The sequence below is a fragment of the Indicator indicator genome, chromosome 12, assembly GCF_027791375.1.
Source record: "Indicator indicator isolate 239-I01 chromosome 12, UM_Iind_1.1, whole genome shotgun sequence".
NCBI classification, from domain to species: domain Eukaryota; kingdom Metazoa; phylum Chordata; class Aves; order Piciformes; family Indicatoridae; genus Indicator; species Indicator indicator.
In genome coordinates this window covers 9,425,606-9,449,335 of record NC_072021.1, presented here as the reverse complement: position 1 = coordinate 9,449,335, position 23,730 = coordinate 9,425,606, and the positions used below count along the sequence as shown (strand labels likewise).

The following is a 23,730-nucleotide window of genomic DNA, read 5'->3' as shown; positions in this document are numbered from 1 at the left end:
ATTTTTAACAGTAAAAATCTTTCTCAACAAGACAGACTTGGAATGAGTCAACATGATATGGGGCTGGATATGGCTTAATGTGACACTGAAAAGGACAGTATACATTTGTGAAGGGTGAGTCTGGAAGTAGATTACCTTAAAATAATGATAACAGGTGACATTATTCACAACCAAGCTCTCTTTTGTTTGGTTTTGATAAGCCAATACATGCCAAGAATTCTCTACATGCATCTATCATCTATAAACCAATGGACATATAAACCAATCTTAGCACTGCAATTTAACCAGTGCTTGACAGTGGATTGGAGTACTTCATAGATTTGATATGCTCATAACAGATTGTCACATCCCTGGCATTTCTTCAGACAGTGTTTATACTTAACAGCAGCAACAAAAAATTAGAACACATAACAAACATTTCCATACAGGCCATTTGGGATTATTCCACATTTGGCACTCTTTTTTTAATAACCTTATCAATCCATCTTCAGGTTTTGAGCTGTTCTGTTTAGAATAGGAACATGTACTGCAAGATAAAATCCACATAACCTATTAAAAACCAAACACTAAAATCTGTACATTCAAAATGATAGTCAAGGAAAATCTTGACTAAATAGACTATCTGTGCCAATAATCAAACCTCAGCTGGGCACAGTCCTGCACAATCTGTTCTAGCTGACCCAGCTTGACCAGGTGGATTGGACTAAATAATCTCAGAAAGACCCTTGCAAGCTAAATAATTTCAGGATTTGGTGATTTTGCTATGACAACAAGTAAATAATCCCAATTCTGCAATTCACTGCACCAAATAGAACCTGCAGAGAAGGTGGCTGGGAATTATACACATAAACTTCTTTGGGGGAATCAAACACTTCTGTAGAAGACTTCCCTTTAAGCACAGCCCAGTGTCATGAGGCTCTGTGCAATGCAGGTGCTCTGTCAGTAGAGGTGACAAGATGGGGATTACATTGACAGCTTGTCTCACATACATGGCACACTGAAAAAAGATACACATTTCCTCAGGGGTATCATTATTTGTTGTTCGGCATGTCACAAAAAGGAACAAAACCTCAAATTCCCCTTGGGGGAGTATTTGAGTTTTTTAGTCAGTGATTAAGAAGTAACATTTTTATCTGTGGAATTTAGAGGCTTCTCTTACCAATCTGGTGGGCAGGATTTCCCCTGTGCTTCATGCAGAGCTACTGGGGAACAGGGTGAGGTCTGCACAGTCTGATACGTTGCAGGCTCTTAAGGTTCTGAAGACTTCTATGGAACAGCTCATGTTCTGACATGGGTTTTGGTTTTCTTTTCTTCTGTTTTGGTTTGGTTTTGTATTTGGGGTTTTTTCCATCCTTTAACCCTGCTTCTGCTATAAATATGCAGCAATATAGTCCTGAAAGCCTAAAATCATAGCATACTATAACCACAGCCACTGAAATTCAGTAAGAACAGAGCACCCAGTTCTCAGCAGCAACACAGCCCTCAAATGTATGTGTCCATGTGCTGGATTTTGTTACATCATAGCTGTAGTTAATAATAAGCCATTAGAACAGGAGTCCCCCAAGTTGTATCTGAGGTTAACCACTTAATGTTGATTGCTGTATAACTTTGGGGCTCAGTAAATTAATGAAACCTCAGGGGAGGGAAGATTATATTTTACTGGATTTTTTTTTTTTTTAAGGAGCCATGCTTCTTGTGCACCTTGTTAAGAAGGTTCATGGATTGATCTACATGTCCATGTTTCAAATGAAAATGGCTCATTAAGCAAGATCCTACATTTTTCTGTGCCTAGGCTCACATTTATAATGAGGAATTTCTGTTCACAGTTAACAAAAGCAGTTAAAACATGTAAGTTTCTCACAGTGGATTCTTCTTTTTGGGCAGCAAGCAATTTTTTTCTTGTTGCCCACAGAAGGACAGAAAGCCTTCTCCTGCATCAGTTAAGTGTTGATCACTGCTAGGATCTGAGGAATCAAATAAACACTTCAGAGGGTGTGCAGATCCTTGTTGGGTGAAGGGTTGAAAAATCAATTCCTGAATGCAGTAAGAGGCTGGATAGAATCCAGCCTTTTCTTTGTTGTTTGTTTTGTTTTGTTCCAAGAGCTCCTTCCATTGAATTCAGAAGAAAATGATGGAGCTGGATTCTTACATCTTTGCTAAAAGAGCCATGAATTTGTGACCTCCTCTGCTGTGCATTCTCTGATAACAGGGATGAAGCTTGGTGTCAAGTGCCCTGTACCAGACCCTGTCAGACTTTCAACCTGTTCAATTAACTATATCAAATCAAACAGTAATTTTCACTGGAGCACTGGGAGGCACTTCTTTTTTACTGAAAGCTATTCCCTTGGCAAATCCTGGCTTTCAGAGGCCAGCTGTTTTAGCACTTGAGCAGTTAAAAAAAAAAAAAAAGACAGAAAAGCAGCTTTGGATTTTATTTTTATTATAGTATGGGGGAGGTAGAGAAGAGAAGAGTGCTTTTTTCCTCTAGTGTCTTTGCTCTCTGTAACAGCGCAGCTGGCTGGGCTGGTATTTCCAAACCACAATAATTTTCAAAGAGGAACACGAAAAAATTAGGAACTGACAGCTAATTATCAGAGACTGAAAGCCAGGGGTAAGGGCCAGTGTGTCTTACGCCCTCCCGAGTGTAGCCCTCACTGACAACACGAGATTAAGCAAATGCCGATATTCTGTTGTGATAAAACCTCCCATAGTAATTTACAGGCGCTGCTACAGTTCCTCCTCTGCGGAAAGCGTGTTGGCAGGCGGCGGTGGCAGGGGCCGGGCAGCTCGGCAGGCAGCCGCCGAGGCAGAGCGCGGCAGCGGTTGCGCTGTGTGCCGGCTCCCCGCCGAGGCGCCGGGCGGCACTGCACCCTGCACCCCGCGCCCCGCGTTCTGCATGCCGCGCCCTGCGCCCCGCGCTCCCCGCCCCACACCCGCGCCGGCCGCTGCCAACCAGGAGCCCAGAACCACTGTTTGCCAAGAGCATTCCCAGTTCTTTCCAAACACCAACCCGGAGGCACCTGAAAGTGCCGAAGGCTGTGAGCGGCTCTTTACCTGCACTCAGCAACAGCAGGGAATTTGGGGTGCAGGCACCTGCACAGGGCAAGACCCAGTTCTCATGGGCCATGCCAAGAGTCCTGACAAAGGACCCAGGGGAGAGAAAGCAGAGAACAGCTGAGACATGGGGCCACAACACAGGGCAATGCTTAGGATATGAGTTAATCCGTTTGACAGAGATTTGGTGAAAGAGTGGATTTGTTGTGTACACATATACAAAAAAAAACAGAGACTGCGAAGAAGCTGTAATCACAGCACTAAGGATGGAGAGCATCTGGCTTGGGAAGAGTCACAAGAGATTAGACAGTGGTGAGAGTCAGAGTTGAGAGAAGGAACACAACAAACTGCAGAACTATCAGATGAGAGAGATTAAAAAAGCACTCGCTCGTTTTGTGTCACAAACCAGAAGTCAAGCTCTCAGCTGGGGCTTCCTCCAGGTTCAGATTCCTCCAAAGGAGCTTCCTTCTGTGCTTCATCACGAGGTTAGCTCTGTTATTAGACCAGGGAACACTGCCAAATAATTATAAGATTACACTAAGACTAAGTCCTCGTATCATGAACAGCACATGCTGGCAAGTAACAAGCTGAAATAAAAAGAATCAGCTCTAGCTGCTCACTGATATCACAAACACACACCCACTAAGCAGCAAATTAATTCACTTCTTCAAAGTGAAGAATTTGTAAGGTCCTTTAATAACTCCTCCACTTAATCACTGACATTTCCCTCTCTAAGTTTTCCTTACCCACAGCTGAGCCACAAAATTGGCTGTGTGTCTGCACAACGAAGATACTCCTTCACAGACAATAGCACAATACCTCCCATTTTTTGTCCTGGTTCCCACCAGAATGTGAACCAGACCTTCTGACGCCACAGGAAGCCTGGCTTAGTGGGAAATGAGAGCCCAGCAGTACTAACCAGCAAGTAAACTGAGTTGAAAAAATAGTTTCAGACTCAACAGACACAGCAGAAGTTTTTTAAAACCCAGACAGAATCGGAGTTAATGAAACTTGAGTCAGGGCACAACACTTGAAATCAGTACAGTTCATAGGAGGGCCTAAATATCCAACTGCCGGTTTGTCTGTTAACCCAGGACACAGTTCTAAACTAAGGACACCATCCTCTGAGCGGAAAGACTCCAGGCTGTTATGCACCACACTGAAGTCAGTTCATCAGTATTAATCAAGCGGAGAAATAAAAAGCAATAAAAAGCGGAGAAATAAACAAGCCCTGTGGTTTCAATCTGTTCCTTGAAGGTCTCCAAGTAACAACAGGGCTTCACCCTGCCTAGCTTCTAGATAATGGGATTACGCTGCCAAGTGGTTGACCAGGGAGTAAAGTAATAATATAATCATTAACAGCTGGTGGTGGTTCCAAAAATTTGTAGAAAAAGAACTTTATATGAAATAAAATGAGAGGGTGGAGCTTTGACGATACTTGGCAAAGTGTTAGAACTATTAATAAAATAATATCTCTGTAAAGCAGCTAAAGAAAAAACAGTTGATAATAAGCATGCTTCATCAAGAACGTAACAGAAGGTGGGCAAAGGAAAGAGGGTGAACACAAAAGGGGTGTTTTCATAACATCTTCTCTTAGATATATATATATTCCACTAAATTCATCTGTTTGGAGGCAGCCCTCACTCTCCCATTATATCAGCAACTTACTCCCTTATGAACCCCACTTAAGTTGGATGCCTGAATCACCTAAGATAGGGCAAGCACCCAAAAACTAAATCCATGGTTCCTAAGCTTTTTGGTTCTGTCAGTGGATCACAGTGTTCAGTGCTTCTTGCAGACACACTGCACAGTCTTGTCAGCAAACTAGGAAATATCACAAAGCTTTACAATATGGTTTGAGAATTACTGAAATAGGCTTTGCAAAGACATTTGATAAGTTTTCCATATCTTACCTTAATTCACATTTTTAGCTCCCCTCTGAGCAAGAAATAGAAATTGATTTTGAAACTGGCTGTCATGGCGAGAGGTTTTGGGGGTGACTTACACAATACTGATGTGAATCAGTGTTTTGTACAGAATACAGTGGATCAGGTCTACAAAGACTGTACAAAAAATGATCTTTTAAGGAAATAGGGTAAAAGATGAAACAATCCCTAGTTAGTAAAAGCTGACTAAATTAAATAGAACAAAATTAAATTGATAATGTGACTACGCTGTAGAGCTAACGTTTACTGAAATCAGGAGAATTTCCTAGGTACTTGCAAGTGGAGAGAGGATACCAAGGAAAAGCAACCAGACCCAAGAAATTTCCAATAAGAGAGGAAATGGTGTAAAACATTCAGCAGCTACTTGCACAGCAGAACTCAAAGCTGATAATGGAGCAGGAGCATGGAAACTGTTCATTCTGAATTCAGCAGATATAGAAGCAATCACATTAATATCTTGTTGGCAATCAAGGCCAAAAATGCCTCTATTGCCCTTCAGCAAGTTGCCTTTCCTATTAAATGGAACACATGTCACTGTCGCTTCTTCCACACAGGCTATTTTCACAGAAAGATTTATCTGAAAACAATCATCTGTATTAATACTTAAGCTACAACTTCTGTGAAGTGTTCAAGTGCTTCACTGTGCCCCCCTCTCAACTACCGATGAGCTTTCCTGGTGGTACTAGATCTCTCATGAGTCACTACAGTTTTGCCTCCTGGGATTTCACTATGTACTGCATGAGCTATAACCTGACTCAAAAGCCTGGCCCAGGAGCCATTGCTGAGATGTGAGAGAAGATTACTTTCATGCAGAGTTTCCTGCATCAGTAAGAGGTTGAATAATGAAGAAAGAACTTCCACTTTCCAACTAATTGGCTCATCCAACATCTTTCAATTCTGTTCTATATAAACACAGGGTTGCATTAATGTACTTTGTGATATTATTTTCCATGCAAAAAAAGGAACAGTTGGGACATATTATTTGCACACAGGAGCCTTATCCCAACGTCCGTCACTCTTTGATGTGTTCCACATATTAAAAGTTTGAAAGCAGCCAAGTATGAAGCAGGGAAAACTCTCTAATCCCTCACATTTTCCAACATGAGCACTGCAGCTTCACAACAAATGCCGCAAATAAGTCTGACCTTATCCAGGCAGCAGAAGAAAAGCTCTCTCCAGAGTGAAGCAGTGATTTGATTTTATTTTTTAAACTGCAGATGGATGTAGTTGGGATTGATCTGACAGCCCACCAACCAACACTGCTGTTAAGACCTCACAGAAAGAGCAGAGGAAAGTGGCATAAATAAGAACTGAGGGCAAGGTCAGTGTAAGCTTTGTGCCACAGAGAAAGGAAGGGCCTCACAGAGAAGGCTGCAGATGGAAGCTGCTTCTACACCACTACCAGAAGAACACTGCTTGGGAGGAGAGATCCATTGTGTTGAAAAGCACTGTCACACATGCAAAACAAGGAGAATCATTAATTTACTAGAAATAGCCTCCATTTGGACACAATGAAGGTTCTTTTTGTTTCTATTAAAAAAACCTTTTTTCTGCTTCTGTGAATGAGCTAGATGTTCCCTGAGATGTATCATAGTGCAGCACAATGCTCAAAACTCGCTACACCAGAGAAAAATGTGGTAAACACAACTTTAATAATGCTTTAAAGGAGGCTAAAGTACTTCCTACAACACCTTGCTGTGAACCATGATCTGCTTCACTTGGAACCAGTTCCACACCTAATCATAAAAACAGTTCTCTATCAATAACAACCTAGACAGTAAGTTGTGACCACTTTATATGGGACAGTAAAACAATGTCCAACAAATTATGCTAAAAAAAAGGCACCAGTTTGTGTAGTCTAGTGCAGTGTAACTACAGCAGGGTTTGTAACAGGACTCTGAAGGGCCAGGTAACACAAACAGGGAAGTATCAGGATGAACATCTGTTGAGGTCACCTTATAGAAGACCTTATTTTGCTTCTTCCATCAGGCCTTATATTAGGTGTGCTGTGTCACTGGCAAGAGAGATATTTTGGGTCACTCATCAATAATGGAGGGATGAAGGATAACAAAGTTGGAATCACTTGGCAAGGGAGGAGAAAAGGAAGTAAACAGAAATTGTTGCAAAGCAAATGGACCAGGAAGATTCAGCCGGCTCTTAACTAACATCTTTTCTACATATATCACAATACATTTATTTAACAACATTGATATCTTTATCTTTGTTACTGTGGTGGTTTGAAACTGTCTTTTTAATTTTTCCTTGCAAAGTTCAGAACAGAGAAAGTGAAAGAATGTAAATAAGTCACTATTGGGTGTAAGAAAGCAAAATAACGATTGTTCTAAACACTTCCATTGGATAGAGAGAAATGTTTAAGAACTATTACCCAAAACAAAGTAGGCACTCTGCACATTCTGCGTTCGGCAGTGGGGGCAGTTGCTGGGCTGTCTGGCTGCTGTTTCTTCTTCTCTTCTGGCTGAAGATAACACGTACTGACCTTGGCAGCTAAGTTAACAACTTTCTGCTCTAACTAAACTCTGCTTCTCTGTCCAGGGGGGCCTGGGGGGGAAGCTCCTGGGAGAGGGAGGCCCCTTTGGGAGGGTCCCCTTGGGGGGAAGCAAAGGGAGATCGGTTGTGCTTTTCTGTTGATTGTATATATTTGTGAATGTTGTGAATTTTGTATATTTGTACATATTCATTGCATTTCATCTGCTTGTAAATACAGCTTTTCATTTGCTTCCAGACTGAGCTAGCCTGGTTATTGTCGGTGGGGGGGAATTTCAGCTCATACCGACACAGATGCCAAAACTTACAGAGGGAGGATGAACACAACCAGGAAGTCACAACATGGTACATAAATCCCCCTGGTTGGTCACTCTGCCTGCCCCAGAGGTAGGAATGAGACCCAGGTCTCCTATGCCCTTTCTCTGTATGAAGAGACCCTTAGCATTCAGTGTACCAAGACCTTTCCAAATTCCAGCATAGTACCTTAAACCACAAGACCATCCCTTCAGCCATATGCTAAATAACTGCAAAAGGAAAAAAAAATTCAAATGTCAAAAGCAAGATTTTACCTTAATTTCACACAAATATATGTCAATATAGCTGATTTAATGCAAAAGTCTTTAGGTATTATAGAATTAGCCAGATTTCAAGGCTTTTTGCAGCAGGTTTTCCATAGCAGTTCGTATTTCATTTTCCGAGGTGCTGTTTGGTATTCAGTGAATATTCATAAGTTCTGGTCCCTTCTAAAACTAAAAAGAGGTTTTCTTGAGTCCTGTTCCTTTCCTCCTCAGAAGTTTAATTTAAAAAGGCTTGAGTCCTTTCAAGTACCCCCTATAAAATTCCCTTCCTTGGACTAAGGTACGTCTTGGGTATTACTTTGACAGAATGAGGTTTGTTTAATGATCATAGCATTAAAACCTCATGCTCTGAAGAAATGCTTTAGCACACTGGGGAACATGGCATTAAAAACAACAGGTGAAGCACGGTTTTTTCCCTCCCTTCCTTTCTTTCAACAAATGACACATCAATTGCTTACTTAGACATCATCTTTATTACTTTGTCAATGGACCACTTTCCCAATATTGGTTATTCCTTAGTCATTTTATGCCCAGTCTTGCTCCAATTAATGCTGAGATATTCCAAAACTCTTCATTTGTTGCAATGGTACAGGATAAGACCATTAAAGAACAACTCCTCTCTCCAGAACTCCATAGTCATTTAAAGTATTGCTGCCTGGCAAATTCACACTCACACACACTGAAAGCAAGGTCCATTTCTCAGGTTTGCCTCCTAGATTGTACTGATATAAAATGGCTGTAAAAAGCTGGCCAGTCACAGCAACTTTTTATGTCTGCTCACGCTGCTGTAAATGCCAACACCAATTTTGGAGCTTCTGATAACACAGCCCTACCATTACATTGCTTTCTTGGTTGTACAGGTCACTATCATCTTTGTTGCCCAGTTTTTATTGTCTTACTTTTTCCTACCACTTCTAATTCCTATCAGGCACCCTTACTTCTTGCTTAGTGTAAGTCCTTCAAGCTCTTTTGGTGCTGACTCTAGGTCCAGCACCGTGAAAATTACTTCTGACCTGATGCTGAATAAGTCAACCAAATGCTCCACTCCCTGACTCAAGGATTTTATTTATATAAAGTCTCCCATATATGTAAGTTTTCCATATTTAGTCTCCCTAACTGGCTGAAAAATGCATTTCATTGCTTCTAAGGTACCCAGTGAGTACTCAGCAAATTGTAGAACCGTGAAAGAATTCAGGCTGGAAGGGACTGCACCTCTGATTTCTAGCCCAACCTCCTGCTCAAAGCAGGGTCAGCTGTGAGATCAGATCAGGTCTCTTAAGGTTTTATCTAGCTGGGACTTTAAACTTTCCCAGGACAAAAACTGCACAACCTCTCTGAGCAACTTGTTTTGATGCCCAGCTGTTCTCAGGGGGAAAAGGTTCCTCCTTACGTTCAACCTCAGCCTCTTGTGCAACTCAGGTCTACTCTCTCGTGTATCACAATGAAGGTCTGGCTCCATATTTTTGCTAATGTCCTTCTACACACTGGAGGCTGCTGCAAGTCACCCCACCCTGGCAGGCTGCCTCTTACCCAAGCCATACTCCCACAATTCCTGGCTCACAGGGCAAGTGCTCCAGCTCTAAGCATCTTGGTGGCTCTCACCCGAACTTGCACTAGAGTGCAAGTTTCATCACTGGAGATCCAAGAACTGGAGTGTTAAAAGTGCAGGGTAAAGGGGAATAATAATAATCATTCTTTATCAGCTTGCTATGTTCCTGTTAATATTGCTCATGATTCTGTAAGCATTCTTTTCTGCCAAGGCACAAAACCAGTTCACTTCATCTTTCTGACTATCAGGACATCAGATCCTCTTTACCAGTCACTTCCCAGCAAGCCAGACCCAGACTGAATGCAGTGTAAGTAGCTTGGCCTTCCCAGCTGCAGAAGTTTGCATTTGTCCTTGCTGAGTTTCAGAAGATTCATGTTGATGCACTCCTCCAGCTATATTTGGTCCCTATGCTTAGGTCCCTACTCTTGAGTCTGTTGACTGTTAGTCCCAACTTGGTGTCATCTGCAAATCTGACAGAATACACTCTGTCCCATGGCATCCTCAAGATCACTATTAAGATATTACTAGATAAATCACCAGATAAACTCATTTTAATTATGCATCTGCAGATGCTCTTTTTCAGGAGTAGTAAAAAGAGACAAAATCTCCACAAATGAAAGGACATTCTAAGATTGGGGGTTTTTTGGTCCCCAACTCAGTAATCAGCAAGAAACAGCCCCAAGTAAAGTGCCACACTTTTCAACACCTAACAACTGCTAGATATGTTTGCACAAGACTATTTTCCTGGCTTATGACCATGCTTCAGATTTTATCTTCAAATAAAGTTTAAATATCTTTTTCATGTCACCTTCTTCTATTCCTTTTCCATCATGGTTTTCCATATCAAAGCAGCCTGTAAAGTCACTTTATTTCCTGAGAAATTTTCAACAAGCACATCACTTTTCCATAGTCGTATCTGGAAACAGTTACATTACTTTTGCTTAATCTTTACACTAGTTTTCATCCTCCTTTCATGCTCTACTTCTTTAGTGCCACAAATCCACTGTTCTATCCCCTCATTAGACTTGAAAAAAAATCTGACTCACAGGGACCAACAGCCATGGAAATATCCTCCCGAGTTATTGATTTCATTCACAATATTATCACAATACACTTTTATAAAATCCGTACAAACATTGATTGCTCTTCCTCTTTTCTTTGGTAGTTAATGAATTGAAGTTATTTTGTTTCCTGTAGACTTACTTTCTAGCACTTGTATTAATATTTTCCTTATACCTCTTTTGTGTAAAGTAGAGAAAGATTAATCTTCATTATTTTTTGTCACAGAGGTCTAATAAAGCTTGAAGTTTTGCACATCTGCAGTGAAACTACAAGGTTTCCATCTATATTTACATTGAAAACAACTGTTTCTTCCTTTCAACTTCATCTCACAGTGCCTTAAAGCTAGGAAGAGGCAATATGACAGTAAAACAACACTAGAAAAAAGTTTTAAAATAGCTTCCATTTTTTGTGGTAGCACTCTGGATGAAGTCAGCTCTGTACACATAGGTGGAGACAGATTACATTCCTAGGGACTGCATTCAGCAGATGATAACCTAGAGGAAATGGGTGCAATGGTTATGTACTGAAACTCACCATTTCTCACATGTGTGTATGCATATTCATGGCTACACAGTAAACAAATATTGGTAGTTTGCCATGTTTGCAATCATTCATGCATCATCAGAAAGGAAAGAATAGCAAGAGAAATCAACGGAAAATTTGAAACATCTCAAGTACACTTACGTGAACAGAAAGTGACTGAAATGTGCATTCCTTAACAATACATAATTAAGATAGAATTGTATGGGAAAATAAAATAGTGCTTGATATCAAACAGCTGAAAGCCAATTCTCAGTTTTGTATACCACCACTTCAGAGAAGAAATTAGTGTTCCACAGTAAACTTCTTACAGATTAATTGCTGCCTAAGACAGGAGTAAAAACAATATTTAACTCCCAAGTTACACCTGTATTTATATCAATCCAATTACTCTGCTGAACTGATGTCAAAGTGGTCAACAGAAAATACCACTACAGCAAACTGAGTAGGAGTGAACAAGTCAGGCAGATCAACAAAATCAACTACCGACTTTTAAAGTAAGTAGGACAAGACACCAAGTGTTTTAAGTTTGGAGGTCCTGCAGGTATTTGGGGGACAAATCATGACAGAACAAACAATAATGTTTTAGGCTAGATGAAGAAAGTATCTGCATATGGGAGGTTCCCCATCAACTAAAGGTAAGACTGCAAGAAAGAACAAATGTTTGCACTCCAGCTGTGAAATCAGTTTCACTGGCTGGAAGATAAGATTGATAGCAGGAAAACACCAACTTGAAACACCACTAAGTGGCAGAACAGAGAGATGTAAAAATCTCCTCTATTGCAAATATTCCAGAACTAAGTTAGGCAAATATCTGTCCGAAATGAACTTGCTGTATTGATCCTGCATCAGCCCTAAAGAGGAGGTCAGCTAGGCTTGCTTCCCATCCTTCATGTCAAGAATTCCAGGTTTAATTGGGGAAAAATAAAAAAGAGACAAAAAAAAAAAAAAAAAAAAAGAATATGAACTCAAGGTGAAACACCTGAACACTTATATTTTCCTTAGTGGGCATTTCTTAATGTTTGGATTTTTTATTTATTTATTTTGAATTAGCAGTGTGTGGCCCTTACCCACAATACAGACTGATTTCTTTCCTCACTGTATTAACCCTGAATAATCTGAACTCTATCTTCTAGAGAGATGGGGAAATCACTTACCACATCCTATGAAAGCTGGTATATTCCCCCTGCTCTAAACCTTGCACCTCTCTAGTCATACAATCAACAAAAAGCCCTCAGTGCACAGTCACAGGCTACTAACAGCAAGCTAAAACAATCTGTCATATTGTAAGCAAGTAAAATATTTCTGATAGTGCATACTTTACCAGTTATGTCATGCTGTTTGAATGACTCACTGTAGATTTGATACTGATTAGGGCAATGTTTCTTCAGCCATTTGCAGACATCCTGCTGGGTCCATAATGCCACAGGCTTGGTCAACTTTACAGTCCCGGCCTAAAAACACAGAATAAAGAACAAAAATTATGTTTAGTTTGTGCACGTTTCTGAAATATTTGTGTGATGTCCATATGTGATATTGAAATAAAAAATGCAAGATAGGAGCTGCTGTGCACAAATTTGAGGTGAAGGTGAATGTCATCTCAACCATTCTCTCCATTAGGACTCATGGCAGATTCCCTCGGTACTGCCAGCCAGGGTTTATTCCAACATTTACACAGATGTCCTCTGTCAGACTGAACTTCTCAAAGGTGCTTTGAAATTTCTCATTATTAGCAGCCCAAAGGACCAAAGCAGTTTTGAGCTAATGCTTCACTTGTCCTATTAAGTCCACAAAGTACACCATGCAAACATGGGTCCAAGGAAAATGGCAGAGCTAAAGTTTCAATGGGCAAACCTATCTTTAATTTCTCATGCCACATTTTCTTCATTTCTTTTTCATTGGCTGGGCAGAACTGAAATACAGCAGGAAAATCACAGCTGAACATATAACACACATTCCTTAGCTCAGCTCTTCTCATTTTGCACAAAAACACACTCACCAGAAACATTAAATCTATTTCAAGCACGCAAAGAGGCACCATCCACATTTAGATGTATTACCATAATGCACAAAAACATCCCAAATAATTGATTCTCATCATCGGGCCAGAAGCCTGACTGATAGACTTGGCACCCACAGAAAAAGAAACTTCCAGTGGTGCTGACAGTGTACTATAACCAGGACAGCATTTCCTCTACCACTGTTTCCTTCTGAGAAGCATGTCAGTCTTCTGCATATACAGAAACCTGCTCTGGATTCTGCATAGGTCTGGAGAAGGAGCAACCTCTGTAGGCAGAGCAAGTGCCTTGTAACTGTTACTCATGCAACTAGGAAGATCCAAGTTTCCTCTTTGAACTTCTCTAGGCTATTTGTTACTGCTACTGGAGTCAAAGAAGAAACTGAATTCCAATAAAGATGCCAGCATCAAGGTACCAGTTATCCGATCTTTATTACACACATATATTAATGTGTGCTCTTCAAAACTATATAGAAGATGAAAAAATACTAAAAAATAGCCATACAATACAAGAGTTTTCATCTGATTTCATAGAAATCCCTAAACAAAAGGATCAAGACCTTAGTGTTTAAATGAGTTACTGCTTAAATTTAAAGATATTTATTCTGCATTGGCATTTTTTAAGACTAAAGTCTGTCAGGTGTTGAAAAATAAATTGTTAATGGTTTTTCTTATACATCATAAGCCCACTTAAATTGCAAATATCTGTATACAGGCATGTACAGCTATCCATAGATATTTATTCCTAGCTGAAAGTACACAAGTAGTGCCAATGTTTAACTAAGAGGTTGCTCTTTGCAGTTCAACAACTACACTGCTCTTTAAAGGTTTAAGCACCATCATGTCAAGCATCTGAAGAACAAGTTTATCAGCAATTACAGTACAAATTTCACATTTCCCTCTGTAGCTATTATGCAAGGAAATAGACAGAAAACTGCACACAAACATAGATGCTGATCTTGCACTGTCCGCTACTCAGAAATACAACTGAAATTTTGGATTTAAAACTTACAGCTGCAGTCCAATAAGAATATTTTTACAGTGACACCATGAAGCATTATGTTTACTTTCTAATTCATGAGGACTTGATGGCTAGAGTAATACAGGGCTTTAAAAGTGAAAGTTCTAAAAAGTACATTGTTGTCACTTTTATATACAATATATATCCAAAAGATTCTCCACCAAGCAGATGCTCTAAATGAAAGGCTGTTAAAAAAACATGATTCCCTCCTACAAAAGCTGTTAATTTCTTCCTTGTTTTAAAGTTAGATCTTATAATAAAAAAAATTTCCAGTTAACCGAGAAAAATTACCCTTACCATAAACATGCCTACCAAATTAATCCCTTGCAACTAACTATATATAAGTTGCCTAGAGATGTAGAAAACATATCATGTTTTACCTTATTTCTGTTTACCAGCTCAGACAAACAATGAGCCTAAACTGATTAAAATATTTTCTTTTTTAAAAAAATTGGTCCAGCCCTGCAATTCATTTTCCTGACAAAATCATCCTAAGATCACTCTTTGCTGGCAATCCTTTAATAGTTTGAATGCTGCCAAAGACTAAGCCAACTCATGTGCCAGATATAGATCTAACAAGAATAAAAGTCTTCAGTATTCTGATCTTTTCTTGTATGTTTAAAGGAAAACCTGTTTCTTCAGGATTTTTGTGTCAAACTCTCTCTTCTGAATTGCCTAACTGCAGTTTTTGTGTCTCTCAAACTACAAAAATGACTTCCAAGAAGAAAAGGAAGCAGCATATTTAATATATGATACAATTTCAGGCTCCCTTTGTTCCATAGTGTGGAGAGAACAGTCTTTAAAATCACCACCTCAGGAATAGATAAAGAAATAAAGCTTACAGCCTGCACACTACTGGAGAACATGTGTCAGTGTTCAGAACAGCATTAACAACCAAGCCCTGCTCCTCCTAAGCAATGACATACAAGCTATCTCTTCAGCCTTCCAGGAGCAGTTTACCAAGCCCGACAATTTTGAAGGTCAGTTTATTCACCAGCATTTCTTTTTCTTCATTTGTTGCATTTTACTCCAGAAAAGAAAGGAAATCTTCTTGAGTGACAGAGGATTCTATCTCATTAAAGCTAATTTATATACTACGAACCAAGGTATTAAAAGAGCTTCTCCAGCCCAAACATTTAGTTTGGCTTCCAAAATTCAGGGATTGCGGGGATCAGGATCTTCACTCAAGCAGGGCTGCAGGTCTGATGGAAAAAGGCTGCCTGATACCATTGGTAACATCCAATTTGCCAACATACCGATCCTTATATAAGCAGTCAATGCATATTTACATTCAAACATATCCAAAGTCAGGCCCTACAGTTTCTGCCTAAAACAAACCAGGCTTGTATGGAACAGAAATGGATAAAAGAGGTGTGCTCAAAACATTAAGGCAGATTCTGCTCCAAGACACATTATGAGAGACTCTGCTCTGAGCTTTATAAGTTAACTAGAAAAAGACAAAGCAGGACCATTTTTGTTATAGCTGTGTTAGTCAAAGACATAAGCAAGGCAGGGCTGCAAGCAGAAGCACCATCATTTATTAGAGCAGCAGTGTGCAGTTCTGCCAGCTGTGTTTGAGACATGAAGAAATCTTCATAGAAAGCAGGCATGGACTACAACTGCTCAGTGTTGAACTATTATGTTAATCCACTTGGGCAGTGTAACAGAAAAGGGGCTGATAGCTGTGAGGAACAGCAAAGCAAAGAAGTAATAAAGGTCACTGCCACATAGTAGGGACAGAAAGAGTAAGATGGATGGCTCTCACTCCTAGAATAATGCAGAGTCAGATAAAGTAGGAAACATTAAAACATGTCAGAAAACTATTGACGTGTCTGTGATCAGGGAGAGAGACTGGGAGGAAAGAAACAGCACCATTATGTGTGAAACTGAGAGGGAAGTATTTATTAAATCAAAACATAATGTCTCCTCCAAGCAAACTATAAAGGGCCAATGATAGATTTTAAAATTAGAAAAACAAAATTTTACATGTATCTGATATAGATACATAAGACAGAGGACTCAGCCTACACAGCTTCAAAAACTGAGTTATTGTCAAATCTTTCAGACTGCTCTGGAAGCAAGACTAACAGCATCATCTTCATTGTTTATGACAAGAAGCAGCAGGAGCTGCAGTGCCCAGTAAGAACTTCAAAAGCAATCTTATTTTTTAAACACTCTTGGGTTGTATTTCTAAAACTGAGAAAGTAAGAATCTTTTTCATATATCTTAAATTACTTCAACATTAAACTGACTATATGCAATTCAGAATCAATGACTAAGATAGAAGTCAGTTTCAGTTCTGTAAAGAACAGAAGTAATGAGCCAGGCTTGTGAATGTGTTTTCACATGATATCTTAAAATACTGAAGAATCTGAAGAGGACATATTTTGGTTTAGAAGCAGAATTTCTCAGACAGATAGCCATGCTTTTTCCAGTAAAGACTAAAGAAAACTACAATAAGAAGAAAGTACTCCACAGAAATACCAAAACCTCTGTTGTGTTGGGTTCTCACCTGTGATACAATTTTAATATTGAGAAGAGGTGAAAACAGCAAACCAAAGGAAATGTGCTTGTTAAACAAACCAAATAATCAAAAACCAAAGAAAAACAAAACAAAGAAAAACAAACAAAAAAATCCCCACCAAAACCCCCAAGAAGCATACTGTAAAACACCTTCCCTCTTATGTCGATAGAAGACTGAATGTTTAAAACTTTAATTGGATTAGAAATCCTAGTAACATTCTAATTTATTAATTAAGTAACTGTGGAAAAAGAAATCAGTGTGGCAAATAAATTTAAAAAAATCATTGGCATTTATTTTAAAGCTCACTTTTAAAGGCCAGCTTTAGCACCAGCTTTGGTGCTAAAGAGACATAAATGCCACCCAGGAAGGAAGGAAACAGAGACACTACAGCAACTCTTGTGCAAGTCATACAGCTATGCCTGATCAATACACAATGTCCACTTTGAATGAAAACTATAGAGATGTGTGAGATTTACCAAGACTCCCAAATGGTAGCATGGTAAGCTAGCAACTTGCATTCCTGAGCTGCAAACTTGTCTCACATTTGCAGCCCCAAATTTACACAGCAAGATGCAAAGTGCAACTGGTTGGCTTAATCTGTGACCTCCCTGAGCATGGCAGAGAGTCACATAACAATCCCATGAGCAAGACTTGGAGGCTGTGCAGCTTCTAGGGTGCTTACATTATTAACACAGCCTGATGCTCAAACCTTGCTGCCAGAAGTGACACCCAGCCAACATTTCAGTCCTTCCCTTATCACTCTTCACATGCTGTCCTGCACACAGTCCCTCCTTCCCTGGTCCAGTCCACTGGCACATGGCCATGCCACGCTGCCTGGCATCGAGATCTACCTACAAGGACATGGACCTGATGGACAGGGTCCAGAGATGGCCCACAAAAATGATCAGAGGGCTGGAGCACCTTTCCTATGAAAACAGACTGAGAGAGTTGGGGTTTTTCAGCCTGGAGAAGACTCTATGGAGACTTTATACCAGCCTACTAGTGAAGTAAATTTACTATTCCCAACCTCCTACATTCTGGAGGAAAAGGAGAAGAAAAAATGCCACTTCTATAAAGGCCTCCCTCTTATATTAGCAGCAGGGGTCCATAGCCTCCTGTCTCTCTCACTCACAGTCTTTTCACAACCCCTAGGGGCCAAATCAGCCACTGGGTTCTTTCTGTTACCTCCAATGGACAGCTGTAAATTGATCTCCTTACTAAGAGAGTGCTCTGGATGTCCTATAGCCAGCTCTGCAGAAGAAACTTCTACCCCAGAGTCCCAAATTAGTGTAGCACTATCAATTCTTCAAAGACCAGTGAACACAGAGGGATGTTTTACCCGGCTTCCTAGTAACACTGGGGCTGACCCTCTCCAGTACCTTCAGTATTGCTGCAACAAGCTTAGGTGTGGTACAAACAGACTTCAAAGTAGGGAAAAGGAAACAAATTATGAAAAATAGTAAGACTGATCTGGAAAATAAGAAGTTGTTAGAAGGAGTTAACTTCCTCTTCAGGTTGTCATAAGTAGAACCATCAACATGAAAGGATAACATTATCAAAAAAAATATCACTAAGTATTACTGAAGGCAGCATGGAAACAACAAGCAAAGCTAAACAAGGTGACACATTTCCCATGAGAGCACTCTCAATGAGATACCACACTCCGAAAGCAAGAATCATGACTGGGACTGGCAGATGCCAGTGTTGATATAAATGGCAGTGGCACTATCAACAAACTGCGAAGAACTGATGTGTCAAAATGAGAGAGGAGAAGACAGAGCACTCCTCAGCATTGTCAAGAAGCTTGTCTGACATAATTTTAATTGTTTTCCAAAATTCTGAAAGCCATGACTGGGACAGGCAGGCCACAATGTTTAAAATAAAAGTACGAGTAGGAGCAGGAGCGCAATCAATTTTAGGTTTTGACAGCCAAATCCAAATCAAAGAGGGTAATGTTTTAAAATTCACTTAGTCTAAAAAAAACCTGCATTTTTAATCTTGCCAAAGCAAAGATCCATTTCCATCAGTGCAGAAGATTCCTTCCAGTCCAGAAACTGAATATTTACTTTTGGCTATTTGCAGAAAAAACACAGAGGGAGAGCTGCTCTGTCAGGGTGAGAGTTCCTACTTCACAAGATACCTCAATTGTTTCACACTTTGTCAGTGTGGCTTCTCTACCTGAGACAATTCAAACCTCTCCAAGTCTGGACTCTAACCATCTATATTTTATATCACAGATTACAGTCTTCACAAGTAGATACAAATCCTCCTGCTTTTACAAACTAAAACCTTCTCTGTATCCTGCATAGATCTGGAGCATGGACAGTTTCTGTTCAGACAGCAGGTGCTCTAATAACATGCCTTGTGCAGCTATAAAAGCAAAACATTCCTCCTTGAACTTCTCTAGCCTACTTCTTACTACTATTGAGTCAAAAAAGAAAGATAACTAATTTCAATTAACAGCTCTGTATGAACAGCAACTTAAAACAAGTAATTAAGGAAACTATTACATGTTCATTGCACTTAACCATCCACTATGGCAAGAAAAAAATTCGGGACATTCACCCTCAACATGGTGCACATAAACTTGCAGATTAATTCATCTTTTATTCTTTTTTAAGGACTAAGAACTACACCCACTGTGAAGGAGATTCATGCATGAATCTTCATCACAGAACACTCCATTAGGACTGAGAGTAGGCACGAAGAGTGCCTCATCTTGGTGAAAGCTCTAGGGTCAGAAAAGTAGAAAAGCAAACAGGAATATTTAGTAAGTGAGACAGTGCTGACCTGTAGCTCACTGTTTCCAACAGTTTGTCCTGAACTCAGAAACATTGTTAGAGCTACTGAAATTCCATTTTTGAGGACGTTCAGATATTTGTAAAAAAAAAAAAAATTCCCTGTATCTATATTAAAATGAATGTAAAACAAACAAACAAACAAACAAAAAAACAACACACACTACCCAAAACTTATCCAATATTATAAGCTCAGTAATTACAAAGGAGTCTCCATTCCCACTTTTTCTCTTTGGTTTTGGTTTGTTTTTTTATATCCATCATGGCACCTCTGCAAGTTGCATCTTTGGCAGTTACATCTAAATGAAAAACGCTTATAAAACACCACAAACTAGGCATATGAATAGGTCCACTGATTTCTTGAAATACCTGCTGTACATATGGTCATACTCAAGAATTCACCTAAAACACAGCCTGCAGCACCAACAAAATTCACTGGCCAAACTAGACTGAAAAATGTTTATTTTGCAAAAAAAGTGTAAGTCATGCACTGAAACCTTGTTGTTCTTTTAGAATAAACTGCAATAGATAAGTTTAAACAATGTAAAGATCTGAATGACAGCACAAAGTTTTGATTTTATACTTGCAAATTCTGTAAGAAGTTGGTCAGGCTGTATTTGTTTTGTGAATCATGAGAAAGCTTCTGACTCACAAGCACATATATTTGATAATGCCTTATCTGCAGTTCTCCAGTCACAAAACAGGCTACCTTGAAATAAGAAGAGCTAGACAGGACCATGATTGCTTCAAATGTACCTGATTCATATATCCATATTATCCATACTAACAGGGATAAAAACTGAAAAATTATATGACAGGTAGCTTCATGGTGGAACGCTCTAAGGCTTACAAAAGGAATAGGATTATAATACAAACAGTTTGAAATTAGAGAAGAGTAGATTTAGATTGGGTGTTAGGAAAATGAGGGTGGTTGAGCACTGGAACAGGTTGCCCAGAGATATGGTTGAGGCCCCATCCCTGGAGATACTCAGGGTGAGGCTCAACAGGGCTCTGGGCAACCTGATCTTGTTGAAGATGTCCTAGATGACTTTTAGAGGTCCCTTCCAACCCAGGTGATTCTATGAAATAAGTCTTTATATAATGGGGGGGTGTTGGTGTTGTACAGAGCAGTACTCTGGTCTTTTCACAGACTTCAGGTAGCACCAGCAACATAAATTTACATCAAAATTCTCACTCCTTCTCCTTGAAATTCAGTTTAAAAAACAAAAATAAAATCTTCCCTATGTTCCTAAATATTCTAACAAAAAGGTTATTCAAATAAAGTCTGAGCCTGCTCTCCAAAACATGTTCCTAGCAGTCAGTGAGGGTTATCTTCTTTTTGGTGATATGCTTGTTAAAGAAAAACACATCTATAGCATAATAGTGCTTCTCCCAAGGCAGTGCACCCTTCTCTGGGGGACTTGTCATTAATGATCCTGGTAGATTACTTTTTTTTGTTCTTGGGATTTAGTGGTGAGGTTACCTTAACTTGATAAATCTGTCCAACAAAGCCCACACCTCAGTCCTTCCATTTCTAATTACAGTATTCTGTCAAGAATATACTCAACATGTCACAACCTAGGGTCTGAGAAGTAGCTGTGTTGGTTTTTTTAATAGCTGCTGGATATCAGAGTGGAAGGCTACAGTCCATTTTTTGATCTGAAAGGCACAGACAGTGAATAATTTCTCTATGAGAAGAGCTCTCAAAGACACTGCTACTTCAGCGTTTGCGGGTAGGGAGCTTAATTCTGTCACTGGCTCAAAAACAGCACATTTGTACATGCAGAACATCAAATATCCTGAGAGGATCTTAATCCCTATTAGATTTTTTAAATCAATCATGGCACCTCTGCAAGTTGCATCTTTGGCAGTTACATCTAAATGAAAAATACTTCTAAAACACCACAAACTAGGCATATGAATGAGGTTACTTTCTTACAAGGTTTACTCCTTCAGAATGAATCACATTTTTGGCACCTTTGTTTCCAGCAGATGTGCCAATTAAGAAGCTTGTACTGTTAAGAAGTAGTATAACCTTTTCATGCCAACTTTCAGTCCTTATGGGTAGGTTCATTCATATGCAAAAGGGAAGTGCAGCAGCCAAGGCATTTTACACCCCAACAGCAATCAAAATTTTCTAGATATCTTTGCCAGCTGACTCTTAACTCTGCTCTCTTGAGTCAAATACATTTTGAGGAGAACTTTATAGGCCAGACGTGCACATGAGTATGAGTAAGAAAATGTCTCTGAGCATCAGCTGATAGGTTAGCCTCTTGCATCCCAGTAAGACATGGCTTCAACTTCCAGCAAAGGCAGGAGAAAAAAGGCAAATGTTGACAGAAGACAGAGATTAGCACAGCCACCTGATTCAAGCAATAGCATTGCAATGCCTGTGTAGAAGGTCACCATGGATTTCTCAACTTAAATGAGTATCCAGAAGACAAACACACCACTTATTTTTAAAACAAACAGATTACTTGTGACATCAATGTAATTTCTTGCTAATTACTTTTGAGAAGTAGTTGTGTCCAGTTTTGGGCTCCCCCATTCAAGAGAGACAGGGATCTACTGGAGAGAGTCCAACAGAGAAACAGGGGAAGTAAAAAGCCTCAAACTGAGATTCATGAAGGCCAGCCCCTCTTGGCGAGGGAGCAGCCTAAGTTAGCCAACAAGAAGATACAGAAAAAGCCACAGAGCACAAGTCCCACATTCACACTAAGACCAGCCCAGGCCAAAGGAAAACACCTTTTCTAACTCACAGGAAGCATCTGTCCTTGAAGGCAACAAAAGAAAGCAAAAGAAGGGCCAGAAGCTTGTCCTTATTTTAAAAGGAAACAGAAAGATGTCACAGTAGCATCAATTCTGCTCAACCCCCTGAAGATTTAGAGCTATAAAGACCGCATGGACAGAACTCATCAGACCAGACTCAAGGCAGGGTTGCCATGATCTGAACATACCTCCTAGATCAGGCCATTCACAGGAAAACGGGACTTTCCCAGAAACAGCCTGGCAGGCACCATGGGGAGGCTAAGTAGGGCAAGAAAAGTGAAAATTTGCATCTTTAGTTCCAGGTACCATTTGTAAATCCAGCCCAAAATGTCCCAGCAACACCTTCCTGGGTAAGAGGCAGCAGTGAGGTATCACCAGAAAAGTGGAGATGAGACTTTCAACAAAAATGCTATGCCCACCTCACCTCAATATGAGGAACTCAGGTCATAAACAGATGAATGTGAAAAAAGGGCTGAGAGAACGTAAGTTAAGCACTGTAAGGAACAATATTAATCTGCTGTAATGTGTTGAGTACATACAATATCTGTACTTTCTGGAGAGAGATCTCTGAAGGCCTGTCTAAATCAGTGTGCTGGGAAGACAAAGACAAACTGGCCCTGAGTAAGAATTGAAAATATTTTAATTACATTTCCAAAAGGAACTCAATTCCCTTCTCTTTCTTGGATCACTTATTTGCAGTTTAAGATTAAATAAAAAATTCACACTAATCCTTCAGGTTTTGTTTGCAGAAAGACCAGCAGCATTAGCCAGTGAACAGCAGGCCATTCTCAAGATTCAGTCCTGGGGAAAATTCATCCCACAAGCAAAAACATAACTCTTGATTAAGTAGCTGATGTTCTATACCCATGCCACTGCATAAAGACACATAACTTTGAGCATCTCCAATTCCCCAATAGGTTTGCCACGCTGTCTCCTTCCCAGATTAGGGCTTTCATCTCCACAGCAGCTTCTGGCAAGTGGTATTTTTAACACAATTGACACATTTAACTTCTTTTCCTCCAGAGAAGGCTTATTTTCTAAATAATAAAAAAAAATGCAGGGAGGTCCAACACCACTATAAAAAAAAATGCAGGGAGGTCCAACACCACTTCAATCGTATTAATAAGAAAATCTTCATTTTTACGCAGCTTTTTATATTCATCTGACTACGGATGAAGAAATGACTGCAGGTAAAACTCACGACTCATTTCCTTTCTAAGAAGCATGACATTTTTTTAAAAACTGAATTCCTATCTATCAAGAAACAGCAGGGGCAACTGCAAAGTTGATAAGAAAACCAAAACTTTAGAACTGCAAATGATTTGCCAAATCTGCTTCTTGCAGTTTCATTTTAGGTCACGTTATTA

At 39.7% G+C, this 23,730-nt stretch overlaps 1 protein-coding gene across 1 annotated transcript in view; it reads right to left on the bottom strand.

Moving 5' to 3' along the window:
- Window positions 1-23,730, bottom strand: part of SAMD12 (sterile alpha motif domain containing 12) — a 176,305-nt gene that overhangs the window by 130,894 nt on the left and 21,681 nt on the right. Inside the window, exon 3 of the mRNA XM_054385282.1 lies at window positions 12,559-12,688. Coding sequence (XP_054241257.1) covers window positions 12,559-12,688 — 130 coding nt within the window. The remainder of the gene's footprint in view (window positions 1-12,558; window positions 12,689-23,730) is intronic.